We start from the raw sequence: 23,573 nt of genomic DNA, 5'->3' as shown, positions 1-23,573 counted from the left end.
TGTTTCTTGCAAATGATGGTTTATTTGTATATATATCTGTTGGTTAATTTCATGTACAGTCAGCTCTAACCAAGTCGCTTGCAAAGATCATCATGTAAGGAACTATAACTACAAAACAGATAATAAAATCAATTACTGATAGAGTATGTAAAGAGAACAGGTCGAGAAAACACGCGTACTGTTTCCGCACTAAATACCGCGCGGGCAACAAATTCAGGTCAATTTTTTCACTAACTTCATTTATATCTCAAAAACTTATTTATTAAGACAATTGAATGCAAGAATGCAAATTTCACTGAATGGCAGAGGACAATGTTGCATTAAAAAAGGACCAATAAATGATATAATATATCTAAGGATGTGTTGGCAGTACAAATACATGCACTTTTCGGGGGAAAAAAGCTTAAAGTCCGATAAAAAGGGTGACACTCACTAAAACTGTAGTTCCAAATACAATGGTATCTATTAAAACATACATGGATAATTTAGAACCAATACAAAGGTAATTACATAAACAATATAGACAATTAAAACAATCAAATATATATTTGGTAGATAAACCAAGGTTACAAAACACGCTTACTGTTCCGCTATAAATACTGCGCGCAGCAAACTAAAGTTGTGTTTTTCACGAACTTCATTACTCGCTCAAAAACTTATTTATTAAGATATTTGGATGAAAATTTCACTATTTACTAAAGGGACAATGTTGCATTAAAGAAAAAACAATAAATATTATAATTTATCTAAGGATGAGCTGGGATTAAAGCGTATAAATTCATGTATTTTTCGGTAAAAAAAACTTAAATAATAAAGAATTATTATAAAGAATAAAGGAAATTAAATGTACAAGGTAAATAACAAGAGCAAACTATGATATCTTAGGTTGGGAAACCATGGCAGGGAACATACATTCATACATGATAGAAGTACTGGGCGCGGCAAAAGAAAGTTTTTCCTGAACTTCAATCCGAACCTAATTTTATCTTATCAAAATAAACAAGAGTAATAAGGGAACAATCAATACATTGGTACGTTGCGTGGCAACTATATTTTAAGGGAATCATGCTGCTTGTTAGGCGACGAATTGTCTTCTTCTTGATTGTTAAGTCTATTGATATTGTACAGTTTCTTGGGAAAAGGATATTAGTTCTCTTTTTAAATGAATAATATAGAACATAATTAGTTTGTACCTATCTTATATTTTGTAATGTGTATTGCGTACTTCGTTGATTTTCACTCTTACTAGTGTTTACTGTATGCGTTTTAGGATCAGTCTATAGACGTAGCGTTTAAGAAGATGAATCCCTCCTTATATTTGCACATGTATGAAGACATCACCGCCGGGATGGTCTGCATTCGGACGGTTTTATATACAGCGCATGTAAGACCTAGCTTATTTTGTTACACTCGGTTGAAAATATTAACAACATTAAATTCTGAAACATAAATAACTAGAAATGTTTATTTCAAGTGTGAAAAATTCAAAGTGGAATTGTTGCATGTCTTATTTATTTATTTTGATTAATGTTTTTGACAAGATAGATTTATGTCATATTCCTTTTTGAGTACAAGGTATATAATTTTTAAAATATACTTTTTGTATCTATAAATGAAACAATTTTTGTCACATTCAACATACTGACATGATATGTGTGACGCGTCTGTCTTGATGAATCAATAAACACCTTTAATTATTGATGACTTTATGTTTATGTTTGATACAAAAATGACTTTATGTATGAATTTATGTTACGCATGCTTTACGACATACTTGATTATCGTCCCTTATTACTTAATCGCTATAACTATCTGCAATATCTTTAAAATCTGTATGACACTGATAAGATTACTATCATATTGAGCAAATTACCGTTTTAATCTTATATTAAATATTATGTATTTTTTATTAGTGACTTGTTATGTTTTTTGTTTGTTTGTTTTGAAATTGCTTTGTTTTTTTATGTGCTTGCTATTTTAACTTAGCAATTTGCTTAGCTAATGTAAATTATTACGCTTACTACTATTTTATATCATGTATATAATATGTATATATATGATCTTAAGAGCAACCGGTTGGCAAATAATTAAAGAAGTTAACTCATGGACTGTGTTTTTTGTTTTATTTATATGTGACTTTTTTCCGGCACTTGTTTTCATTTTTTGTGTATATATATATATATATATATATATATATATATATATATATATATATATATATATATATATATATATATATATATATATATATTAATAATTCAACTGTCATATCTATCAACGATTTTAATTCGAAACCTTACTGAAAATGAGCACTTAAGTTTCTGTCAATAATTATCAATTTTCCATTACATTATATATTGATTTTTAAACAATTTCGTTTTAAATTTTTTACATTTTAATGTAGAACGCGACACTTTGCGAACTATCGAGTAGCGTCTTGAAAATTGGCATGCAAATAGTTGTTGATTATAATTCTGATTAGGTTCCGTTGATTTTATTTCAATAGTTTCAGCCAATTTTTGTACACACGGCGTCAAAGTTGACCATCAAAGTTCGTGTTTTGAACATGACGTCTTTGCAAATCCTTGGCAACTGTTACGGGTACGGGTTGACAAAATATCTTTAATCCTACAGCATTCGATGGAAATTATTTTTTCCTTTAAGCTGATATAAAATTTATCGTTTTACGCCGAAAAATGTTTGAAAAATGGAAAGAAAATTGTCAATTTTTTGTCAAATTTGACATTCAATTTAGCCGCATTTTTCGGCTTTAAAGTGGCTTATTAAAAAATTCCTGAAATAAATTTTTGATTTTTTTCTTTAAACCTACTTTAAAATGTATACTCAGTCTAAATGTCTAAACAAAATAGGCGTCACCTGCTCATTTTTTTTCGGTACACGTGATTTTATTTCCCCCACCCCTGGACAAAAGTCACGCTATCACGGGGCGTTTGTTATTTTTATGTCATTAAAACGATCGCCCTGTGTCAAAATCCCGCTATAAACGGAATTATACGCCATTATGACCACTGCGGAAAATATATGGATACAATAATGGGTACGGAATTCCGAATTCCGAATATTATAGATAGACAGGCAAAACTAAGTGAAATTTGAATACGTAGATGTACGGGACCGTATATCATGCAATACGTATATGACTAATATACAGTGATCCGTACACTCGTAATATGGGAACTATGATGTCCGTATTTACTAAAATACATTTTTTTTAATTACAAGGCCAGATATTACCAAAATATGATTTTTGTTAGTCTTGTAAATATACATTTTGTACTTCAGAAGGACTCTCTTTCTACAAGAGGTATTAAATAATAGTCTGATCTGACATTTGTCCCCATAACATTTTAAATAGTAAAACCAGAGACATAGATAACTGATAGTTATCTAGATGTCTTTGGTAAAACTGAGTAAAATGTAATATTTCCCGGTTTTATTAACATGTCATTTGCATACTGATTAAATGGTCGGTGAACAGAACATAATAAACACCCCGACAGATCCTCTACAGTGCCCGTAGTATGTACTGATAAAAAATGACAATATATATATTGAAATATCTTTATTTTGTATAAAGATTAACATGTGCAGTATCTAGCTCAGGACCGCCTGGTTCGCTATATATGTTCTGTTAAACATCCGCAGACGTTTATTTACAGCGTTTCATTATATTTCATGTTAAAATACTGTTTTTAAGTTTTCGTGTTCAAAATAAATTCTACCATAAATTCTACCATATATTTGGCAATACAGTGAATAATGAATATTTGCAAAGGCCGGTTTGATAGTGATGCTTTTAATACAGCGTTTATGGGGAATCCTCAATTAAACGTTATTTTTAACATTATGATATTCTAAAATGATAAGCAAAACGAGAAAAAATGTATGAAAGATGTTTATTTACTTGTAGAATCGAACGTGCTACATTTGTAATCTAACACCCACTGAGCTAACGTTTCGAACACTTCACGCTCATATAATTGACTAAATTTCATTTATGAACCGTATATTTTAATTTGTCAATATTTCGCACAGCTATTTAGCATATACTCTGTCAAATTGTTGTAATAGTTTTTGCTGACAAATGAAATTCAAAATCTGGTTTTTAATAGGTGGAATAAAATACATGTTACTCACAGTATATCACTCATAGTGTGGGTAATACAAAATGTATAGCTTTGCAGAATTTTTGGTAGACTACGTTTTAATTTATGATGGAATTTCCGTAAATTTCTAAATTTACATAAAAATATATAGTTGCTTTTTGCTCCTTATGGCATATTTCTCGATTCAAGTTTATTAATTTTAATGTATTACAATATCAAAAAGTTACACCGCAATGACAAGTATCCGCTGTATTTGTTTGCGCAGCGTACGCGTTGCCGTTGAACGCCTGACGTCCTTTTCTGTACATTCGTCATTTTACAATTCATTATGAAGTTATTAATCATGCTTAAAAACAAGAAAAAAATTTGTTTGTTTTTCGTACTTTATTTTCAGCAAACATAAACGTCACAAAATGGAAAGGCGATAATAAATTCAATAAAATTGCACTTCGACCAAGCCAATGATAGTTATACAATTGTTGTTACATATCTAGCAAGTTTCGTTCACTGCTTACATTTCCTTTTTGCTCAAGTAACCCGTTATATTGAAATGTATCTGTATTTAGACTTTAATAGCCTGGGTTCCAGTCTTTGCTTCTGATCAGAAAATCGAGTATATATCAGTAAGAAATTGTGACGTGCTCGTAAAAAACGCGTATGTTATGAATAAGCAAAAAATATCAACGCCTAAATCCCACGCTAAGATTTTAAATGGAAATATGCTTTATCATCGTCAGGTCTCATTTTAAATTTTAAGCATTTGCAATGGAACATTGTTGTTGTTGTTTCATATGTATAAGTTAAGCTCTAGATTCTCCTGATAAGCTGAACATTATTGCCGCACTTTGAAGTCTCAAACGTATCTGCATACGTCGAATTTCGTTTGAAAATTACTCAAGAGGTGGGGGAAATAAAACCACGTGTACCGAAAAAATTGAGTCGGTGACCCCCTAATTTGTTTAGTTATTTTGACTAAGTATACACTTTAAAGAACGTTTAAAGAAAAAAATCAAACATTTATTTCAGGAATTTTTTAATAAGCCACATTAAAGCCAAAAATTGCGGCTAAACTGAATGTCAAATTTTACACAAAATTGACAATTCTTTTTCCATTTTCCAAACATTTTTCGGCGTAAAACGATAAATTTTATATCAGCTTAAAGGAAAAAAAAATTCCGTCGAATGCTGTAGAATTTAAGATATTTTGTCCACCAATGGCGTTGAAATGCCCGTAACAGTTGCCAAGGACGTCATGTTCAAAAACGGGCTTTGATGGTCAACTTTGACGCTGTGTGTACAAAAATTGGCTGAAACTATTGAAAAAAATGAACGAAACCTAAGCAGAAATATGGTCAACTATTTGCATGCTAATTTTTAAGACGCTACCCGAAAGTTCGCAAAGTGTCGCATTCTACCTTAAAAACTGTTATAAGAATAAAACATCAATTTTAATTTGTAACATATACTAAGTGTTTCGGATATCTTTACATAACGCGTATAGCAAATGAAATAAAACAATAAATCGTTTAAAGATTAATATGTCATATTAAGACCTCTGAATGTAATTTTTATCAATTACTGTATATATTCTTTTAAACCGACAATAATAATAATAGAAAAATAAAACAATTTCCATTATTAGAATTGCTTGGTTTTGCATTATAATAAATATTATTTAGAATTCGTTTTCTGTTCGGTTATTATTACAACTAAACGAAGTGATCAACATCTATTTTTCTTCGAAAAAATAACCTTACCGCGGTATTTATTTGTAATGAAATCAAATATGATATATTTCGCACCTAATTTCATTTGTATCAGACGACTTAACACTTTCAAGTATTCGGAGTTGGCCAGTTGCAGTAGTGTTGTTAAAAATAATTTCTTCGAAGCTCTGTGTAGAAGGGACATACATGGAGAAAACAATTTACATTAGTTTGATAACTTTAAAAACCTGGAACAGCATATGGCGAGCATCCTTGCCTTTGCAAAAATTATTCCTTTTTGTTTCAGACGTACTTATTGAAAATCCCATGTATGATATGATTTTAAATCCGATAACATTGCTTGTTGAGAGTTTGTGGATTAAGCAAGAGTGCTTGGTTGCCATCAAATAAAATGAGAAAAAGTCTAAGTTTGATTAAGGTAAAAGCACTTCCAAGTATTCGTAAATATTGCTTAAAAGGTTGGTCATTGACGAAGAGCATGGAGATACTAGGTGAGCTCGAATCCCTCTGTTTCAAGCTTATATAACAATTAAAAATGTACCATAAGTTTTCATAATTGTGTCCTGGAATGGACAGACATGAGGACTTTCTCCCACTTTAAATACACCACAACATTTTTTTGTGAAATCAATACCATCTAATCTACACCAATCAACACTTTTTCACATAATGCCTGGGTGGATAATACTATTCCCATATCCTTATATAACTATTCTCAATTGTAAAAGACTTGTCAACTCACTCAAAAAGTCATGAGCCTAAACACTTTTTGGAAATTCAAAGCAATCATCTTATTGTTTAAAAATACAATTAAAATAATAAAACAAGGGAAGATCCTGGAATTGATCCACATATGTTCAAAACACGAAAAGATTACCATGTTAAAAATGCTTATTTATTTGATCATCGTATTGCAAATAATTTAAATTTGTATATTGATTTGAACCATTTTAAGTACTTTGTACCAGCTTGGGCAATACTAGCTCACTAGTAAAACTTTTGACACAATAAAATTTAGTAATGGAGCGTTGTTCTTGCCATTTGACAATTATACATATTTCTTGTAAACTGATCACAGTATTATTTGACCCACATTTTATAACATGTTAAGTCTACATGACAGTAGTGCCTATACTTGGGCAAAGTCTGATTCTTTTCTAGCGGTTCCGGTATTCTAATGATTAAAGGTATAACAGATGATACAACAGACTGCCGAATATACATGCAAGTACGATGATACGTTAAAACAACTATGATCTTTTCCTTTGCTTTATCCCGTGATGCATAATATAAAAATGGTAAAAAGTGTGATGATACTTTGATTAAAACGCGACTGTACGATGGTGAACTCGCGATGTAACGTTTGTTGAACCGGGATTTTATGACATTCCGACTCCATTAATTATCACAAGTTTACAATAATATGCCATACTTAAGAGATAATGAGGTGTTAGTGTTATTTTATGTAAAGATTGGATTATTCATGTAATTTGTGTTTACAAATTTAAGTGGGACTGGGTGGTAATTCTGACACAAAAGTCATTGAAACTGAGCCATTTGTAGTTTGACAAAATATGCTACATTTAACCATAACATGAAGGTTTTAAACACTAATGGAAACACATGTATAAATTATCAGTTATCTTGTGAAAGCTTACCTTAGTATAGCAATGCACCTGGTTATGGTTTGATTTAGTGATTGAGTTTGCATGATAATGAAACCTTATTTGATGTCATTATTTATTACTATGAATCTGTTTTGGCTAGACTGTATATCAGTCTTGGAGATTTTAGTATGGTAACTCTGTCAACGGTAACCTTCATAAATTCTGGACAAGAGGTCTGCAATTGTTGTGTTTAGGAAACTCAATAATCGGTTACCATAATAAATATTCCAGGAATCAGTCTGTTTAGTTCTGGTATGGTAACTTGGTCAACACTTGTAGCCATAAATATAGAAGGCTTATATTTGTCAATTAACATTCGGGTAACCTTCAAATATGGAGAGATTAGGTATTTCATATAATTACTGGTACAGCATTTTCTGAGGCTATTCAAGATTCGAGCTTCTAGATTCAAGATTCAAGTGTGAGATTTTAAGAGCTAGAGAGTTAATTCTCAGTGACAAGTTAAACATGTGCGAGGAAGAAAAACTCTGTGAACTTAATTATTAATTGTAGACTAGAATTAAGAATACTTTCAACAAATAAAAAATGAAAGAAAATTTAGAACAGTATTTTGAGTATTTTATTCAAGTATGTGGAATTACAGAAGTAAAGAAATTATAACAGTACAATGCAATGTGCTTAGGTGTTTGATGTTGTACGTAAATCTTGAGTTTATACAAGCTTATTTTTAAATATAGTTAGACTTACGCGTAAGAAGATTGTATGAATAGAGAATTTAAAAAGGGCTTCTATTCTTGGGGTCACATGGTTAATAAATATCAAAAGAAGTGTTTTGACATTAATCATTTGAGTGATACACTCAAATAGCTTTGATTCTTAAATAAAACTTATATTGCAGTAAATGTTACGATAATTCACTTTTCTTTTGTAGGGAATTGGCCAAACAGAGATAGCAAATCTGGTAAGTACAAGGCAAATAAAGATAATTGATCAACTGTGTGAGCTCATCCACGTCTTTAAATAACTTTAAGATAGTAGAGAAACATGTTAACAATTAATTACTTGCAAGATAGCCAATTTTTACATAACCTGTTCGACCCAACAAAATACAAGTATATTGTTCATATTGTCTAGGTTTTATTTCAAGTACTTTTAAATTACTTAAAAAATCATACTTAATTCAAAATTTCACCATCACATCTTAAAGGTTGAATTATATTGAAGGTGGTGTTTGGGGTCGTCGTTGCAGATAGCTTTCAATTACTAAACCTACATGAACAAGCACTATCAAACAGAGCTTATAATATTTTAAAATTTTGGATGATTTGGACGTTCTTTAAGCATTCTTATTTTCTCCATTTTGCCATATAAAGATTCTTTACTTTATACTTTCACATTTTATTGACTTATCATTGTAGACCTTATGTCATATTGAGCAGCAATGCGGCGCTTCAGAATAGATTAATCATATGTTAAGTTATTTTTGTTAGGAGTAATTATTGACATTGATTCTGAAATAAATCCTGTATAGCAGTAAATGTTATGACTATTCACTTTTCTTTTGTAGAAAACGCTCGTACCAATGATGACAGATACGGTAAGTACAAAGTAAACAAGATAGTTGATCATCTGTGTAAGCTCATCCACGTCTTTAAATAACTTTAAAAAAGTAGAGAAGCATGTTTACAATGAATTACTTGCAAGATAACCAATTCTTACATAACCTGTTCGACTCAACAAAATACGATTATATTGTTCATATTGTCTAGGGTTTTTTTTCAAGTATTTTTAAATAACTTAGTTAATTCAAAATTTCACCATTACATCTTAAAGGTTGAACTATACTCAAGGTGGTGTAAGGGGTCGTGGAAGATAGCTTTCAATTACCATATCACCATGAACAAGCCCTATCAAACCAAGCCGACAATATTTTGAAATTTTGGACGTTTAAGGGTTCTTATTTTCTCCATTTTACTATATAAAAGTTCTTAACTTTATACTTACTATTTTATTGACTTATCATTGTAGACCTTATGTCATAAGGTCATATGGCTATTAAGAATGGTATTGTCGGTAAGTACAAAGTAAACAAGATAATTGATCAACTGTGTAAGCTCATCCACATCTTAAAATAACTTTAAAATGGTAAAGAAGCATGTTTACAATAATTACTTTCCAGATAACCAATTCTTACATAACCAGTTCGACTCTTCAAAATATGAGTATATTGTTCATATTGTCTAGGGTTTTACTCAAGTATTTTTAAATTTTTTACTAAATTCAAAATTTCACCATTACATCTTTATAGTTGAATTATACTTAAGGTGGTGTTAGGGGTCGTGGCAGATAGCTTTCAATAACCACGATACCATGATAAGCCCTATCAAACCGAGCTGACAATATTTTGAAATTTTGGACGATCTGGACGCTCTTTAAAAAATCTTATTTTCTCCATTTTACCATATAAAATTTATTCACTTTATACTTTGACTTATCAGTGTAGACCCTATGTCATATTGAGCAGCAATGCGGAGCTTCAGAATAGATTTATCATATGTAAAGTTATTTTTGTTAGGAGTAATTAATGATATTGATTCTGAAATAAATCCTGTATAGCAGTAAATGTTATGATTATTCACTTTTCTTTTGTAGGAACCGAGGCTATTAAGAATGCTGTTGTCGGTAAGTACAAAGTAAACAAGATAATTGATCAACTGTGTAAGCTCATCCACATCTTAAAATAACTTTAAAATGGTAAAGAAGCATGTTTACAATAATTACTTTCCAGATAACCAATTCTTACATAACCAGTTCGACTCTTCAAAATACGAGTATATTGTTCATATTGTCTAGGGTTTTACTCAAGTATTTTTAAATTACTTACTAAATTCAAAATTTCACCATTACATCTTAATAGTTGAATTATACTTAAGGTGGTGTTAGGGGTCGTGGCAGATAGCTTTCAATAACCACGATACCATGATAAGCCCTATCAAACCGAGCTGACAATATTTTGAAATTTTGGACGATCTGGACGCTCTTTAAAAAATCTTATTTTCTCCATTTTACCATATAAAATTTATTTACTTTATACTTTGACTTATCAGTGTAGACCTTATGTCATATTGAGCAGCAATGCGGAGCTTCAGAATAGATTAATCATATGTAAAGTTATTTTTGTTAGGAGTAATTAATGATATTGATTCTGAAATAAATCCTGTATAGCAGTAAATGTTATGATTATTCACTTTTCTTTTGTAGGAACCGAGGCGATTAAGAATGGTATTGTCGGTAAGTACAAAGTAAACAAGATAATTGATCAACTGTGTAAGCTCATCCACATCTTTAAATAACTTTAAAATGGTAAAGAAGCATGTTTACAATGAATTACTTTCCAGATAACCAATTTACATAACCAGTTCGACTCTTCAAAATACGAGTATATTGTTCATATTGTCTAGGGTTTTTTACTCAAGTATTTTAAATACTTACTAAATTCAAAATTTCACCATTACATCTTAATAGTTGAATTTACTTAATGGTGTTAGGGGTCGTGAGCTAGCTTTCATAACCAAGATACCATGATAAGCCATCAAACCGAGCTGACAATATTTTGAAATTTTGGACGATCTGGACGCTCTTTAAAAAATCTTATTTTCTCCATTTTACCATATAAAATTTATTTACTTTATACTTTGACTTATCAGTGTAGACCTTATGTCATATTGAGCAGCAATGCGGAGCTTCAGAATAGATTAATCATATGTAAAGTTATTTTTGTTAGGAGTAATTAATGATATTGATTCTGAAATAAATCCTGTATAGCAGTAAATGTTATGATTATTCACTTTTCTTTTGTAGGAACCGAGGCGATTAAGAATGGTATTGTCGGTAAGTACAAAGTAAACAAGATAATTGATCAACTGTGTAAGCTCATCCACATCTTTAAATAACTTTAGAATAGTAGAGAAGCATGTTTACAATGAATTACTTTCCAGATAACCAATTCTTACATAACAAGTTCGACTCCTCAAAATACAAGTATATTGTTCATATTGTCTAGGGTTTTTCTCAAGTATTTTTAAATTACTTAGTAAATTAAAATTTTCACCATTAGATCTTAAAGGTTGATTTGAATTATACTCAAAGTTATTTTGGTTAGGAGTAATTAATGACATTGATTCTGAAATAAATCCTGTATAGCAGTAAATGTTATGATTATTCACTTTTCTTTTGTAGGAACCGAGGCGATTAAGAATGGTATTGTCGGTAAGTACAAAGTAAACAAGATAATTGATCAACTGTGTAAGCTCATCCACATCTTTAAATAACTTTAGAATAGTAGAGAAGCATGTTTACAATGAATTACTTTCCAGATAACCAATTCTTACATAACAAGTTCGACTCCTCAAAATACAAGTATATTGTTCATATTGTCTAGGGTTTTTCTCAAGTATTTTTAAATTACTTAGTAAATTAAAATTTTCACCATTAGATCTTAAAGGTTGATTTGAATTATACTCAAAGTTATTTTGGTTAGGAGTAATTAATGACATTGATTCTGAAATAAATCTTGTATAGCAGTAAATGTTATGATTATTCACTTTTCTTTTGTAGGAAACTTTCCTACCATGCATGTCAGATCCGGTAAGTACACAGTAAACAAGATAATTAATCAACTGTGTAAGCTCATACACATCTTTAAATAACTTTAAACTAGTAGAGAAGCTTGATAGAAATAAATTACTTGCAAGATAACCAATTCTTACATAACCAGTTCGACTACGAGTATATTGTTCATATTGTCTAGGGTTTTTCTCAAGTATTTTTAAATTACTTACTAAATTCAGAAATTCAACATTACATCTTAAAGGTTGAATTATACTCAAGGTGGTGTTAGGAGTCGTGGCAAATAGCTTTCAATTACCACAAAACCATGAACAAGCCCTATCAAACCGAGCCGACAATATTTTGAAACTTTGGACGTTATGGACGCTCTTTAAGGATTCTTATTTTCTCCATTTTACCATATAAAAGTTATTTACTTTATACTTACTAAAAAAATTGACTTATCAGTGTAAACCTTATGTCATATTGAGCAGATATGCGGCGCTTCAGAATAGATTAGACATATGTAAAGTTATTTTTGTAAGGAGTAATAATTGACATTGATTCTGAAATAAATTCTGTATAGCAGTAAATGTTATGACTATTCACTTTTCTTTTGTAGGAAACGCTCGTACCAAGGATGACATATCCGGTAAGTACAAAGTAAACAAGATAACTGATCAACTATGTAAGTTTATCCAAATCTTTGAATAACTTTTAAATACTAGAGAAGCACGTTTACTATTAATTACTTGCCTGATAACCAATTCTTACATAACAAGTTCGACACCTCAAAATACAAGTATATTTTTCATATTTTCGAGGGGTTTTCTCAAGTATTTTTTAATTACTTAGAAAATTCAAATTCCACCATTACATCTTGAAGGTTGAATTATACACAAGGTGGTGTAAATAGCTTTCAATTACCATATCACCATGAACAAGCCCTATCAAACTGAGCCGACAATATTTTGAAATTGTGGACGTTTTGGACGCTCTTTAAGGATTCTTATTTTCTCCATTTTACTATATAAAAGTTTTTTACTTCATACTTACTATTTTTATTGACTTATCAGTTTAAACCTTATGTCATATTGAGCAGCAATGCGGCGCTTCGGAATAGATTAATCATATGTAAAGTTATTTTTCTTAGGAGTAATTAATGACATTGATTCTGAAATAAATCCTGTATAGCAGTAAATGTTATGATTTTTCACTTTCCTTCCGTAGGGAACGCGCCTATCAGAGATGGCATATCCTGTATGTATTTCTGTAAGTACAAAGTAAACAAGATAATTGATCAACTGTGTAAGCTCATCCACATCTTTAAATAACTTTAAAATAGTAGAGAAACATGTTTACAATTAATTACTTGCCAGATAACCAATTCTTACATAACCAGTTCGACTCCTCAAAATACAGGTATATTGTACATATTGTCTAGTGTTTTTTATCAAGCATTTTTAAATAACTTAGTAAATTAAAATTTTCAACATTACATCTTAAAGGTTGAATTATACTTAAGGTGGTGTTAGGAGTCATGGCAGATAGCTTTCAATTACCACACCACCATAAACAGCCCTATCAAACCGAGCCGACAATACTTTGAAACTTTGGACGTTATGGACGCTCTTTAAGGATTCTTATTTTCTCCATTTTATCATATAAAAGTTCTTTACTTTATACTTACTTTTTTATTGACTTATCAGAGTAAACCTTATGTCATATTGAGCAGCAATTCGGCGCTTCAGAATAGATTAATCATATGTAAAGTTATTTTTGTTAGGAGTTATTAATGACATTGGTTCTGAAATAAAACCTGTATAGCAGTAAATATTATGATTATTCACTTTTCTTTTGTAGGAAACGCACCTATCAGGGATGACAGATCCGGTAAGTACAAAGTAAACAAGATAATTGATGAACTGTGTAAGCTCATCCACATCTTTAAATAACTTTAAAATAGAAGAGAAGCATGTTTACAATTAATTACTTGCAAGATAACCAATTCTTACATAACCAGTTCGACTCCTCAAAATACGAGTCTATTGTGCATATTGTCTAGGGTTTTTTTCAAGTATTTTTAAATTACTTAGTAAATTCAAAATTTCACCATTACATCTTAAAGGTTGAATTATACTCAAGGTGGTGTTAGCGGTCGTGGCTGATAGCTTTCAGTTACCACGACACCATGATAAGCCCTATCAAACCGAGCTGACAATATTTTGAAATTTTGAACGTTTTGGACGCTTTTTAATGATTCTTATTTTCTCCATTTTACCATATAAAAATCCTTTTCTTTATACTTACAAAATTTTATTGACTTAAAGGCTAATAAGGCCAAATCTGTTTTGGTGTCCGACTAAAAGAATATAAAAGATTTTGAGTTGTTAAGAATGGTGCTTTTATGTTTACATTTTATTTTTACACAGCAAAAATGTGTTCTTAAGGATTCTTATTTTTTTCATGTTGCCGTATAAAAGTTCTTTACTTTATACTTACTATTTTTATTGACTTATCAATGTAGACCTTATGTCATATTGAGCAGCAATGCGGCGCTTCAGAATAAATTAATCATATGTAAAGTTTTTTTGTAAGGAGTAATAAGTGATATTGATTCTGAAATGAATACATTAATGTTATGATTATTCACTTTCCTTTTGTAGGAAGCGTGCCTATCAGGAATGGCAGATCCGGTAAGTACGAAATTTTACAGTCAGATTGCGAAATGTTTATGAAGGAATACCATTACTACCAAAAATAGTGCAGGTCAACATTGTATAGTCCTCTATTAAGATTATTTAAATAACAGCATTGGCGTCAACATTATACCTGACCAAGGGGTCACACTTGGTTTTTCTTCAAATCATAGTTAAATAATGAGAGCGAAACGACTCGTATTGGAATGTCTTTTATACCTTTGTAAATGTTATGCACTTTGGCAAAGTTCGAATGTATTTTATTGTGTTACAAATCAGAATCTATCATACTAAGAGATTGTTGCCGGTTCTTTACCTAGTATATGTATAATACTATAATTAACTCTTTACAAAAGAGACTTAAGAAAAGCATCTGGCTTTACAACTCTCGCGTTGAAGCGAAACCATTTCCATAGCATACAAATGTAAATGTTCCTGAAGGTACACGTACATGAGTTCTCCGATTTGTTCTATATCAAAACTCTTTCTTTCACTGTAAAACTCTTTCTTTCACTGACAGCACATATATTGCCCATTGATGTCAGCCAGTCTAAAATAGAATAAAATTCATCTTACTGCAAAGGGTATGAAGTCTAGGTTCGGGGGGGGGGGGGCGTTCACGGTAGCTTACCTTTTGCATTTTCCAGTAGAGTTCATGAACAGGCAAAGTCAGTTCGAGCCTGTTACATTTTCAATTTAGATGTTTTGACATGGTAGTTTCCAGCCTCTAGAATTTGGTTGTGACGGGGCCTATTAATCGTCCCTTCTTATCATGTCCCGTCTTGTCCAAACTTCCCGTCCGGATTGTTTTCACATAATATTATTAAGTGATTATATAATGAACAAGAAATTCTTTAGTTTAACGAATATTATACATAGAAATCGGCCAGATGCACCAGAGCTTCCAAGCAGGGTCTCTGAACTTCTTATCAAATAGGCTTCTTACTACAACACAACGGGACGGACATCAAAATTACGGTCCGGGTGGCTTTATAAGATAAGATAAACGTTCTTTGTGATAAGGCAGTATACCCATCAGTATATAGTAAAAATGACAAAACGTATCAATGACAGGGAATAATTATGATGTACATTTAACTTATTACAAAATTTGTTCCAATTTATATTAACACATTTAATATATGATATACGTATACAGTACCCTATCTCTTTTATCAAAACTTTTAAAAACAAACATGTTTTTTTTTACCTATCCTACATTTTAAGATTCAAATAATTTTTCTAATTTTTAGAACATTCATTAGGCCTCCTCCAAAAATATTTTGTATAAATTTTATGAACAAATTATCTCCTTTACATGCTATTTAAACAATGTCGAGATATAAAATGTTACAATGCTTCAAAACCAGTTGTGTGTCATCATTTAAATAATTTATTTCTACTCAATGTAAATAAAGTAATTCTGGATTTCCTTTGTTTCAAAATATTTGCTTTACTGACAAAAATGAACATATAGTCAATCTTATCATTGACAACGTTGCCAGACTTTCAGTTACCCGGATAGCCATATCGTATGTATATCCAAATTGTCACTCTTACTGTTCTGAAAAATCACTTAAAGGTTAGGTGAATAACTACCAGATTAACCTAATTTGCTATCATCTAACCAGAAAAAGAAGCCAAAAATTACTGTAAAATATTTTCTAATTATGACAGCCGCCATTTTCTTATATTGTGCATGTTTTACTTTTAACGCCAGTGTAACAATAACATTTTTGTCAAGAAAGTTATTTTAGTAAGATATGTTTACAATACCTGTGGAACTGTTGTCCGATTTCCTGTTTTTTTAGGCCGTACTCCAGTATCTAATTAAAAGAAGAGATGTCGTGTTAAGAAAAGTAAAAAATCACTTCAATAAAGTTCGTCGATCGACTGGCATGAAAGGCCTGCATTTTCTGCATGACAATGCTTTCTAAAAAAAATGGGCAACTTTAATTGATTTTTGTCGAGAAAAACGAGTGACTGTTCTAAAACATCCACCGTATTCCAAAAGACATGGCACTCTGTGACTTTTTCCTTTTTCCTTGTCTAAAATAACAAACATCTTGTAGGTCATCGCCACAAGAGTAAAATAGACTTGGGTCGGCAATTATCCAATTATTAAACACTTAACCTTAGGTGGACGTGGACTACGTTGAAACGTTTAAACATTAGATAAAACGTCTACAATTTTTTATTTCTTTAAGAGATTATTTCGAAGAGTTGAATTAGAAAATTGTAAAATATTTGCTCTTTTGTTAAATTTATTGACCATATTGCTTTACATATTGACCCACTCTCGTATTCAAACTTGAATATAGTATCGCATCGTATCTACATCATGTCTCAGCGTTTCTGCACCCTGATCGTATTATGGATTTTCTACAATTCGTAGTTAACAGATTTTTTTTTTTAAATTACGAAATAAAGCGATGATTATTGCATATAGTATCACTTGAAAAATCAATATTTACATTTGTTGCCGTTTAATAAGAGGATTATACAATGTTTGCCTTAAACTATAAGTGAATTGGTGCTGCGCGAGATATATTCTCATTATACGGATAACATTCATTTGAAGTTATATACTAACATTGTCAGCCGATGATATATCGTCGAGAATACCCACATTCGAAGCTTTTTATATTGTAACTGATCTTTCTTTTTCTATTTTACAGCGGGGGTCTCTAAATAAACAACAAACATGTGAGTTTATTTCATCTGTTTATATGTTTTTACCAGCAGTTTAAATTTGAGCTAGGCAAGCTAAAGATGACAGTTCAAGAGTTAATGCTTACACAATAATTATAATTGTATTTATCAATAATAATCACCTGCAATGCAGTGTCTTTATCTATTTTGTGAGAGAAAAAAACAACTAAAATCAACATTGTACAATGACTGTCTTTGCAATGCTATAAATTTACCAATAATAATATTCAAAACTCATCAAGAAATATTTAACAGATACGCTCAATATTTTTATAGAATATTAATATTGAGAATATTTGTTAGATAAATAAACAATTTTACATTATAGATATTTCCGAAATAAAATGCAAAATGCTTGATAAAAGAAAACGATATACTTCGTTTTGTTTTACTTCTTTGTTAGTGATTTTCATTTTTCAGATCTAAATGAATATCTACAAAACAATGAGGGTATGTCTTTGTTATATCTATGCTATCTACAATACAAAAGTTCACAATACAATTGATGAAATATAATGTTAATTAAACAGGTAGATGTTTATTGAGAAGAGATTTACAACCAATGCATTTTTAGAAAATAAAACTGAAGAAAACAGGCATATATTTCTTTTTTTAATTACAATAAGATTCAATCAAAGGCAAAATATAGGTATAAAATACATAAAGGTAAAACTAAACTTGAAATTATTGCATGCACCAAGCCGCGAAAAGTGAGTAACTCCGTAAAAAATGTTGAAACATTTCTTCATGAACAATTTTCTACATTGTTTTGAAAAAATATTAAGAAAACATACAATGTTCTTGATGAAACATTTGAAAATATACATGATATAGTTTTAGACTCACAGATATCTGAAGATAAATGTAGAAAGCTATTTTTAATCAAAATAATTTTAAAGCTGCACGCCTCCAGATGAGCCAAAATATTTTAAGACAATAACACTTTGGAAAACTTATTAAGATTGTAAGAATGGTAAAAAAGATTCACGATTAAAAAAAAATCAGATCTTATGTGCTCTGAATTACTGATTTTGCAGTATTGATCACCATATTTCTATTGCGATGCTAACGCAGAAAGGGATATTTATGCATATTTTTACCTCTTTGTGGTTATTTACATGGATTGTTAGTACCATTTGCAATGTGTATATTTACTTCCTTTGTCCACTTCACAATATTTTACTTTTAAATACATTTTCAAAATTTTCATGAAAATAAGGATAAATGTGGAAGCGTGCTGCTTTAATGCAACTGGACTGGTGTGTCAGCAGGAAATATAAATATTCAATCAACAATTTCGTCTTTCCTTTAGTCAATCTTCAACTAAATATTTGAAAATGAACAATACCCGGAAACCTTAGAAGGATATATTATTCCAATATTCAAAGGGGCGACCCAAAATTAGCTAGACATTACCATGGTATAACCCTTTTAATAGTTATCTAAAAATTATTCACAGCAATTACTTAATAGGCTAACAATATGGACTGAAAAAAAACACACTAAAAACATACATTGTACATAGCCAATTTGACTTTCGAAAGGGTAAGATCACGTTTTATTGTATATTCTTTTTACATTCAACAATTTAAAAAGACTTATATTCGTGTAAAAACAGTACTGCATTATTTATCGATTATGAAAAATGTGTCGACAAAATGAATCATTACTTCCTTTGGCAAAAACTTATAATAGTAAATGTGAGTACTAGTATGGTAATGGCTAGAAAAGCAATGTACATTTAAAAATCTGGGTAGAGATTTACAAGGTTTACATATAATACAATCATTTGCATAACTTTGATAGAATTATTAATATAGGAGAAAGAACAATAGAAATATGTGCATAGGACACAGATGCTCCCACATTCCACTGCTTTATCAGTCTATGTACGCACTGTAGGACAGTTTACCAGACGGACACACGAGTGAAATACTATATGACTCTCGTTACCCCTAAGTGGTTTGGGCATAAAAACGTTATCTATGTTTTCCAATGTCGCCATCTTGATTTTTCCCAATTTTCAGCTGATCTCAATTTTATATACTTAAGTATGCTTACAACAAAATAAAAGCAAATAAAACCCAAAGGCACGACTTCCTATGCTGACCAACATTCCTGTGAAGTTTCATGACATATTTTCGAAATCAAGATCAATAAGATAGAGAAAAAGAGAATTCCTAAAAGGGTCCAAAACGAAAATAATGAAAATGTTGCAGGCTCGGTTTGATTTAGCCAGTTCATTGACGGTAATGGAAAGTGCAAGCACCGGCTTAAGCAGAATTTAACATTTAAACATGAAAATGGTAAAACTTTGAATAGATGTGTTCATGCGGCGGTTATTATTTGACACTAATTGCTTTTCAATGTAAAGCGGCATATGGTCCCATAGTAATAGAAGCGTGTGCCCCAAACAAGAAAACAATGGGCGGAACTAAACAAAATTAATTTCTTGAATGGGGATCAGAGGTTATGAAGCCTGAATATCACAAATAAAACGTCAAAAACAAGATTTAAAACGCAGACAACACGTCCTAAGGATAATTCAACAATATTCAAGAAGGAATATTGGAACTACACAACTAGAAAATGCCAAATAGTAAGAACTAAAATGCCAGAAACACAACACAAATGTCGTGCTTAACGATCTTTGAGGATCGGAAATATAGCATCTCTGACTAAATGTAGGTGGCGACTTTTTACGGCCTCCACACGGCACAAACAATGCTGATGTGTTATGGAACCTTCAATTTGACACAAGTAAAACTACACATGCTAAACAAAACTACCGTTAGGTTTCATTTCTCTAGAACATTTTGAGTTACACGCAACACAAATTTAAAAATAGCAAAAGTCATTTTGCCTTTGATTAAATCATTTTGTAATTAAAAAAATATGTCTGTTTACTTTTGTATTGATTTCTAACTATCTTTAAATTTCTAGCCTTTTTGAACTCTTTTTTACAGTATAACATTCGTCATCAAACCATTTTGGTTTATTTAAACGATGTTGTTTATTTACATTCGAAAATTTGTAACGTTAAACAGACACGATTATAGGAACAGGTAATAATTTGTTGGTTTCACTCAATTTATTTTACTCAATTTTTTAATTGCAGCAGTTAAATCAATTTAGTCTTTTGTTACAGAGAAAACGGCAAAAAACAAGTACTTGATATATCTGTTAATGTTCGGCAACATTATCTGGAGCGGATTACTTGCAACTTCAGAAAGGTAAAACGTTATCCACATGCACTTATGAGTTTTTATACAATGTCATTTTATATGCTTTGTACAGATTGTATTGTTTTACAATAACCAGGACTCTCTTGTTAAGTATTTACCAGATACCCTTTTGTTGAATTCACTGGCATTTTCTATTATTTACTAACTTTTGCAATTTCAGTTTTTGCGTTAATCCTACCTGCAATTAAACACTTAACAATTATAAAAACGTTTCATTGAAACTTCGTTTGATTTTCTGTTCTTTAAAAACTAATTTCATCGTGAGCTGTAGATCGCAATTGAAATCAAGAATGAAAATTAATTTTTGAAATTTTAAACTTCAATAATGAGGATCATCATTGAATCATGATTTCAAAATATCTTGGGAAATGTTTTTTACTGGGTAATTACTTTCGGTTATGTTTAGGAAATAGATATCAATTCTGAGTGCATTGTTGTAGAATAATGCACGGTTTGAGTTCAAATGGTAGTAATATAATCACGAAGTCCGATAGGCCTGATAAAACTTTGTTTATTTATTCTATTTTTCACTCTTTATTTTTCAAGCGAAATACAAAGTATTAAAAGTGAAATAAAAGTGAAATTTAACTCTTTTGCGACATTGAAATAGCGTTCTTGATTTCATTGTTTTGCACGTGCTGTTTGGCGCTACATTGTGATGACAAGTAAAGAGAACTTTAAACGTTTGTACAGCGCTAACGACTGAATTAAAGATATTGGTGCTCGGATTCATTTTCTTAGTTAGACCATTTTCTTTCATTCTAGATAGTTTTCACAACAAAATTCGACAACAAACGTTTTTATTTATCAGATTTTTCAAACAAAATGGCGCCGTCATGTGTCGGTTTGAAAATACACAGTGAGGTAATAATAAGGCGAGTGCATTGTTGTTGTTAGTCCCCTACCGATTTAACCGGAGGGGACTTTAGGTTTACCCTCCGTCCGTCTGTCCGTCCGTCTGTCCGTCTGTCTGTCAGTCCGTCAGTCCACAAAAATGGATCCTGCGATAACGCAAAAAGTACTGAAAATATTTTAATGAAACTTGATATATGGATAGATGGCAGTATGGAGATTATGCACGTCTTTTTCTTTTCTTCCTTTGTTGAAAATTCTGGTTGCTATGGCAACTTATAGTCTGAAAATATGGCAAATTTAACTCATAAACTTGATCCAGTGATAACTCACAAAGTACTGAAATTTGTTTAATGAAACTTGATATATGGATAGATGGCAGTATGGAGATTATGCACGTCTTTTTCTTTTCTTCCTTTGTTGAAAATTCTGGTTGCTATGGCAACAAATAGATTGAAATTCAAGATTTCTGATTTAAATTTGTAAGCTTTTTCACTATAAGTTCTTTATTTTTTAAGGTGTTTACTTCAAACTTTAAATATAAGTTTCTGGTCATCAACCACATCATATGTGACAAGGTTTACAACTCTAGCACAAAAATTATCAGAATTACCTCCCTTGAACTTAGAATTTTTATGAAAAAATGTTTGTCTTTTTTAAATAACTTCTTTATTTCTTAATGTATCTACTTCAAACTTCATATATATGTTTCTTATTATCACTCAACATTTTTTAGAAGGTTAAATACTCTAGCAAGGCTATTTTCAGAATTATTTCCCACTTGAACTTAGATTTTTTTCGAAAAATTGGTATTTTTTACTCCAATTTCTTCATGCCTTTAAACTTAAAGTAAGTAAAACTCACATCATACAGTAGGGTGAACGTGTCAGTTTACACGCAAAACGCACGTTACACGCTATACGAACGCACGTTACACGCTATACGAACGCACGTTACACGCTATACGAACGCACGTTATACGCACGCAAAACGAAACGAAATACGCAGACGCACGCAAAACGATATACGCTAAACGAAATACGCTAAACGATATACGCACGCTAAAACGCACGCAAAATGAAAACGTTTCTAAACATTTATTAAAACATCGTAATCATTTTAGGTTTTTAACAACTTTAGCTACATGTATATAGATCGTTTAGCGATAAATTTTGATTATCATATAGATCTATATGGTAGCTAGAAATGTATTTTAAACGAGTTTATGTAAGAACTGAAATGCACTCAACCTAGCACCGAAATTAATTTTTGTCACAGCCTCAACAAATGATTTTTAGAAATATTTATAAGCTATCGTGCGCTAATATCGAAAGTAAAATAGTTAGGATAACGTGTTCCTTTTTATGCGCAATCAAATGAAGAACTATCCCTTGCATTCACTACGTAATCTCTACGTAATTTAGTCCAACATGGCCGACATTGAATTATGCATTGCAAATTTTTATAAATATACAGTGCTAACAATTAAATTCAGATGGATTTATGAGGCATATCTATATATTAAGTGAGGCTGCATCATAAACAATCGAACTATATAATCTTGAGTGTAAAATAAAGGAATAAACTATTTTGACAGAAGTCACGAAAACAGATTAAAAACACAGGATTCTACCACGGATAACATTAAGGGAAATGGATAACATTAAGGGAAACGCTTCCAGAATCAGGAATGATTAAATTGCTGGCACAATACGTAGATTTAAGTTGATGTCCTGTATGTTTCATTAGGACACCGCATGATTTATCTTGTCTTGTCGCCAGTAAAATCTTCTCAAAACGAAAGTGAAAGTAGAAATAAACAGTCTACTGAAATCCAGTGAAATCACAAAAAAAGGTAAAATTTCTAGGGCATTACAATATATGAGTATATATAAACATTAAGAACGTAATTTTATTTTAGGTCTGAAACAGTATTCAAAAGTAAAAAAATGAGGAAAATAAGGAAACCGGTTGT

The 23,573-nt window shown here is 30.8% G+C and overlaps 1 protein-coding gene across 2 annotated transcripts in view; it reads left to right on the top strand.

Moving 5' to 3' along the window:
- Window positions 1-20,814, top strand: part of LOC132754893 (uncharacterized) — a 116,114-nt gene extending 95,300 nt beyond the window's left edge. The window contains exons 9-22 of one of the 2 annotated variants that reach the window (XM_060745641.1): window positions 1,271-1,384; window positions 8,414-8,443; window positions 9,050-9,079; window positions 10,135-10,164; window positions 10,744-10,773; window positions 11,344-11,373; window positions 12,100-12,129; window positions 12,713-12,742; window positions 13,321-13,350; window positions 13,954-13,983; window positions 14,757-14,786; window positions 17,468-17,495; window positions 17,922-17,951; window positions 20,650-20,814. In XM_060745641.1, the coding sequence (XP_060601624.1) occupies window positions 1,271-1,384; window positions 8,414-8,443; window positions 9,050-9,079; window positions 10,135-10,164; window positions 10,744-10,773; window positions 11,344-11,373; window positions 12,100-12,129; window positions 12,713-12,742; window positions 13,321-13,350; window positions 13,954-13,983; window positions 14,757-14,786; window positions 17,468-17,495; window positions 17,922-17,951; window positions 20,650-20,738 (561 nt within the window). In that variant the 3' untranslated portion in view covers window positions 20,739-20,814. Of the gene's footprint in view, window positions 1-1,270; window positions 1,385-8,413; window positions 8,444-9,049; window positions 9,080-10,134; window positions 10,165-10,743; window positions 10,774-11,343; window positions 11,374-12,099; window positions 12,130-12,712; window positions 12,743-13,320; window positions 13,363-13,953; window positions 13,984-14,756; window positions 14,787-17,467; window positions 17,496-17,921; window positions 17,952-20,649 lie in introns of both variants that reach the window. The other variant, XM_060745640.1, reaches the window with a different exon arrangement.
- The last annotated feature ends 2,759 nt before the right edge of the window (window positions 20,815-23,573 follow it).

The sequence above is a fragment of the Ruditapes philippinarum genome, unplaced genomic scaffold (genome assembly GCF_026571515.1).
Source record: "Ruditapes philippinarum isolate M1 unplaced genomic scaffold, ASM2657151v2 ctg1154_1_1_1_1, whole genome shotgun sequence".
Classification (NCBI taxonomy): domain Eukaryota; kingdom Metazoa; phylum Mollusca; class Bivalvia; order Venerida; family Veneridae; genus Ruditapes; species Ruditapes philippinarum.
Note: the sequence above shows the minus strand (reverse complement) of the source record. Positions and strands in the feature narration are given on the sequence as shown.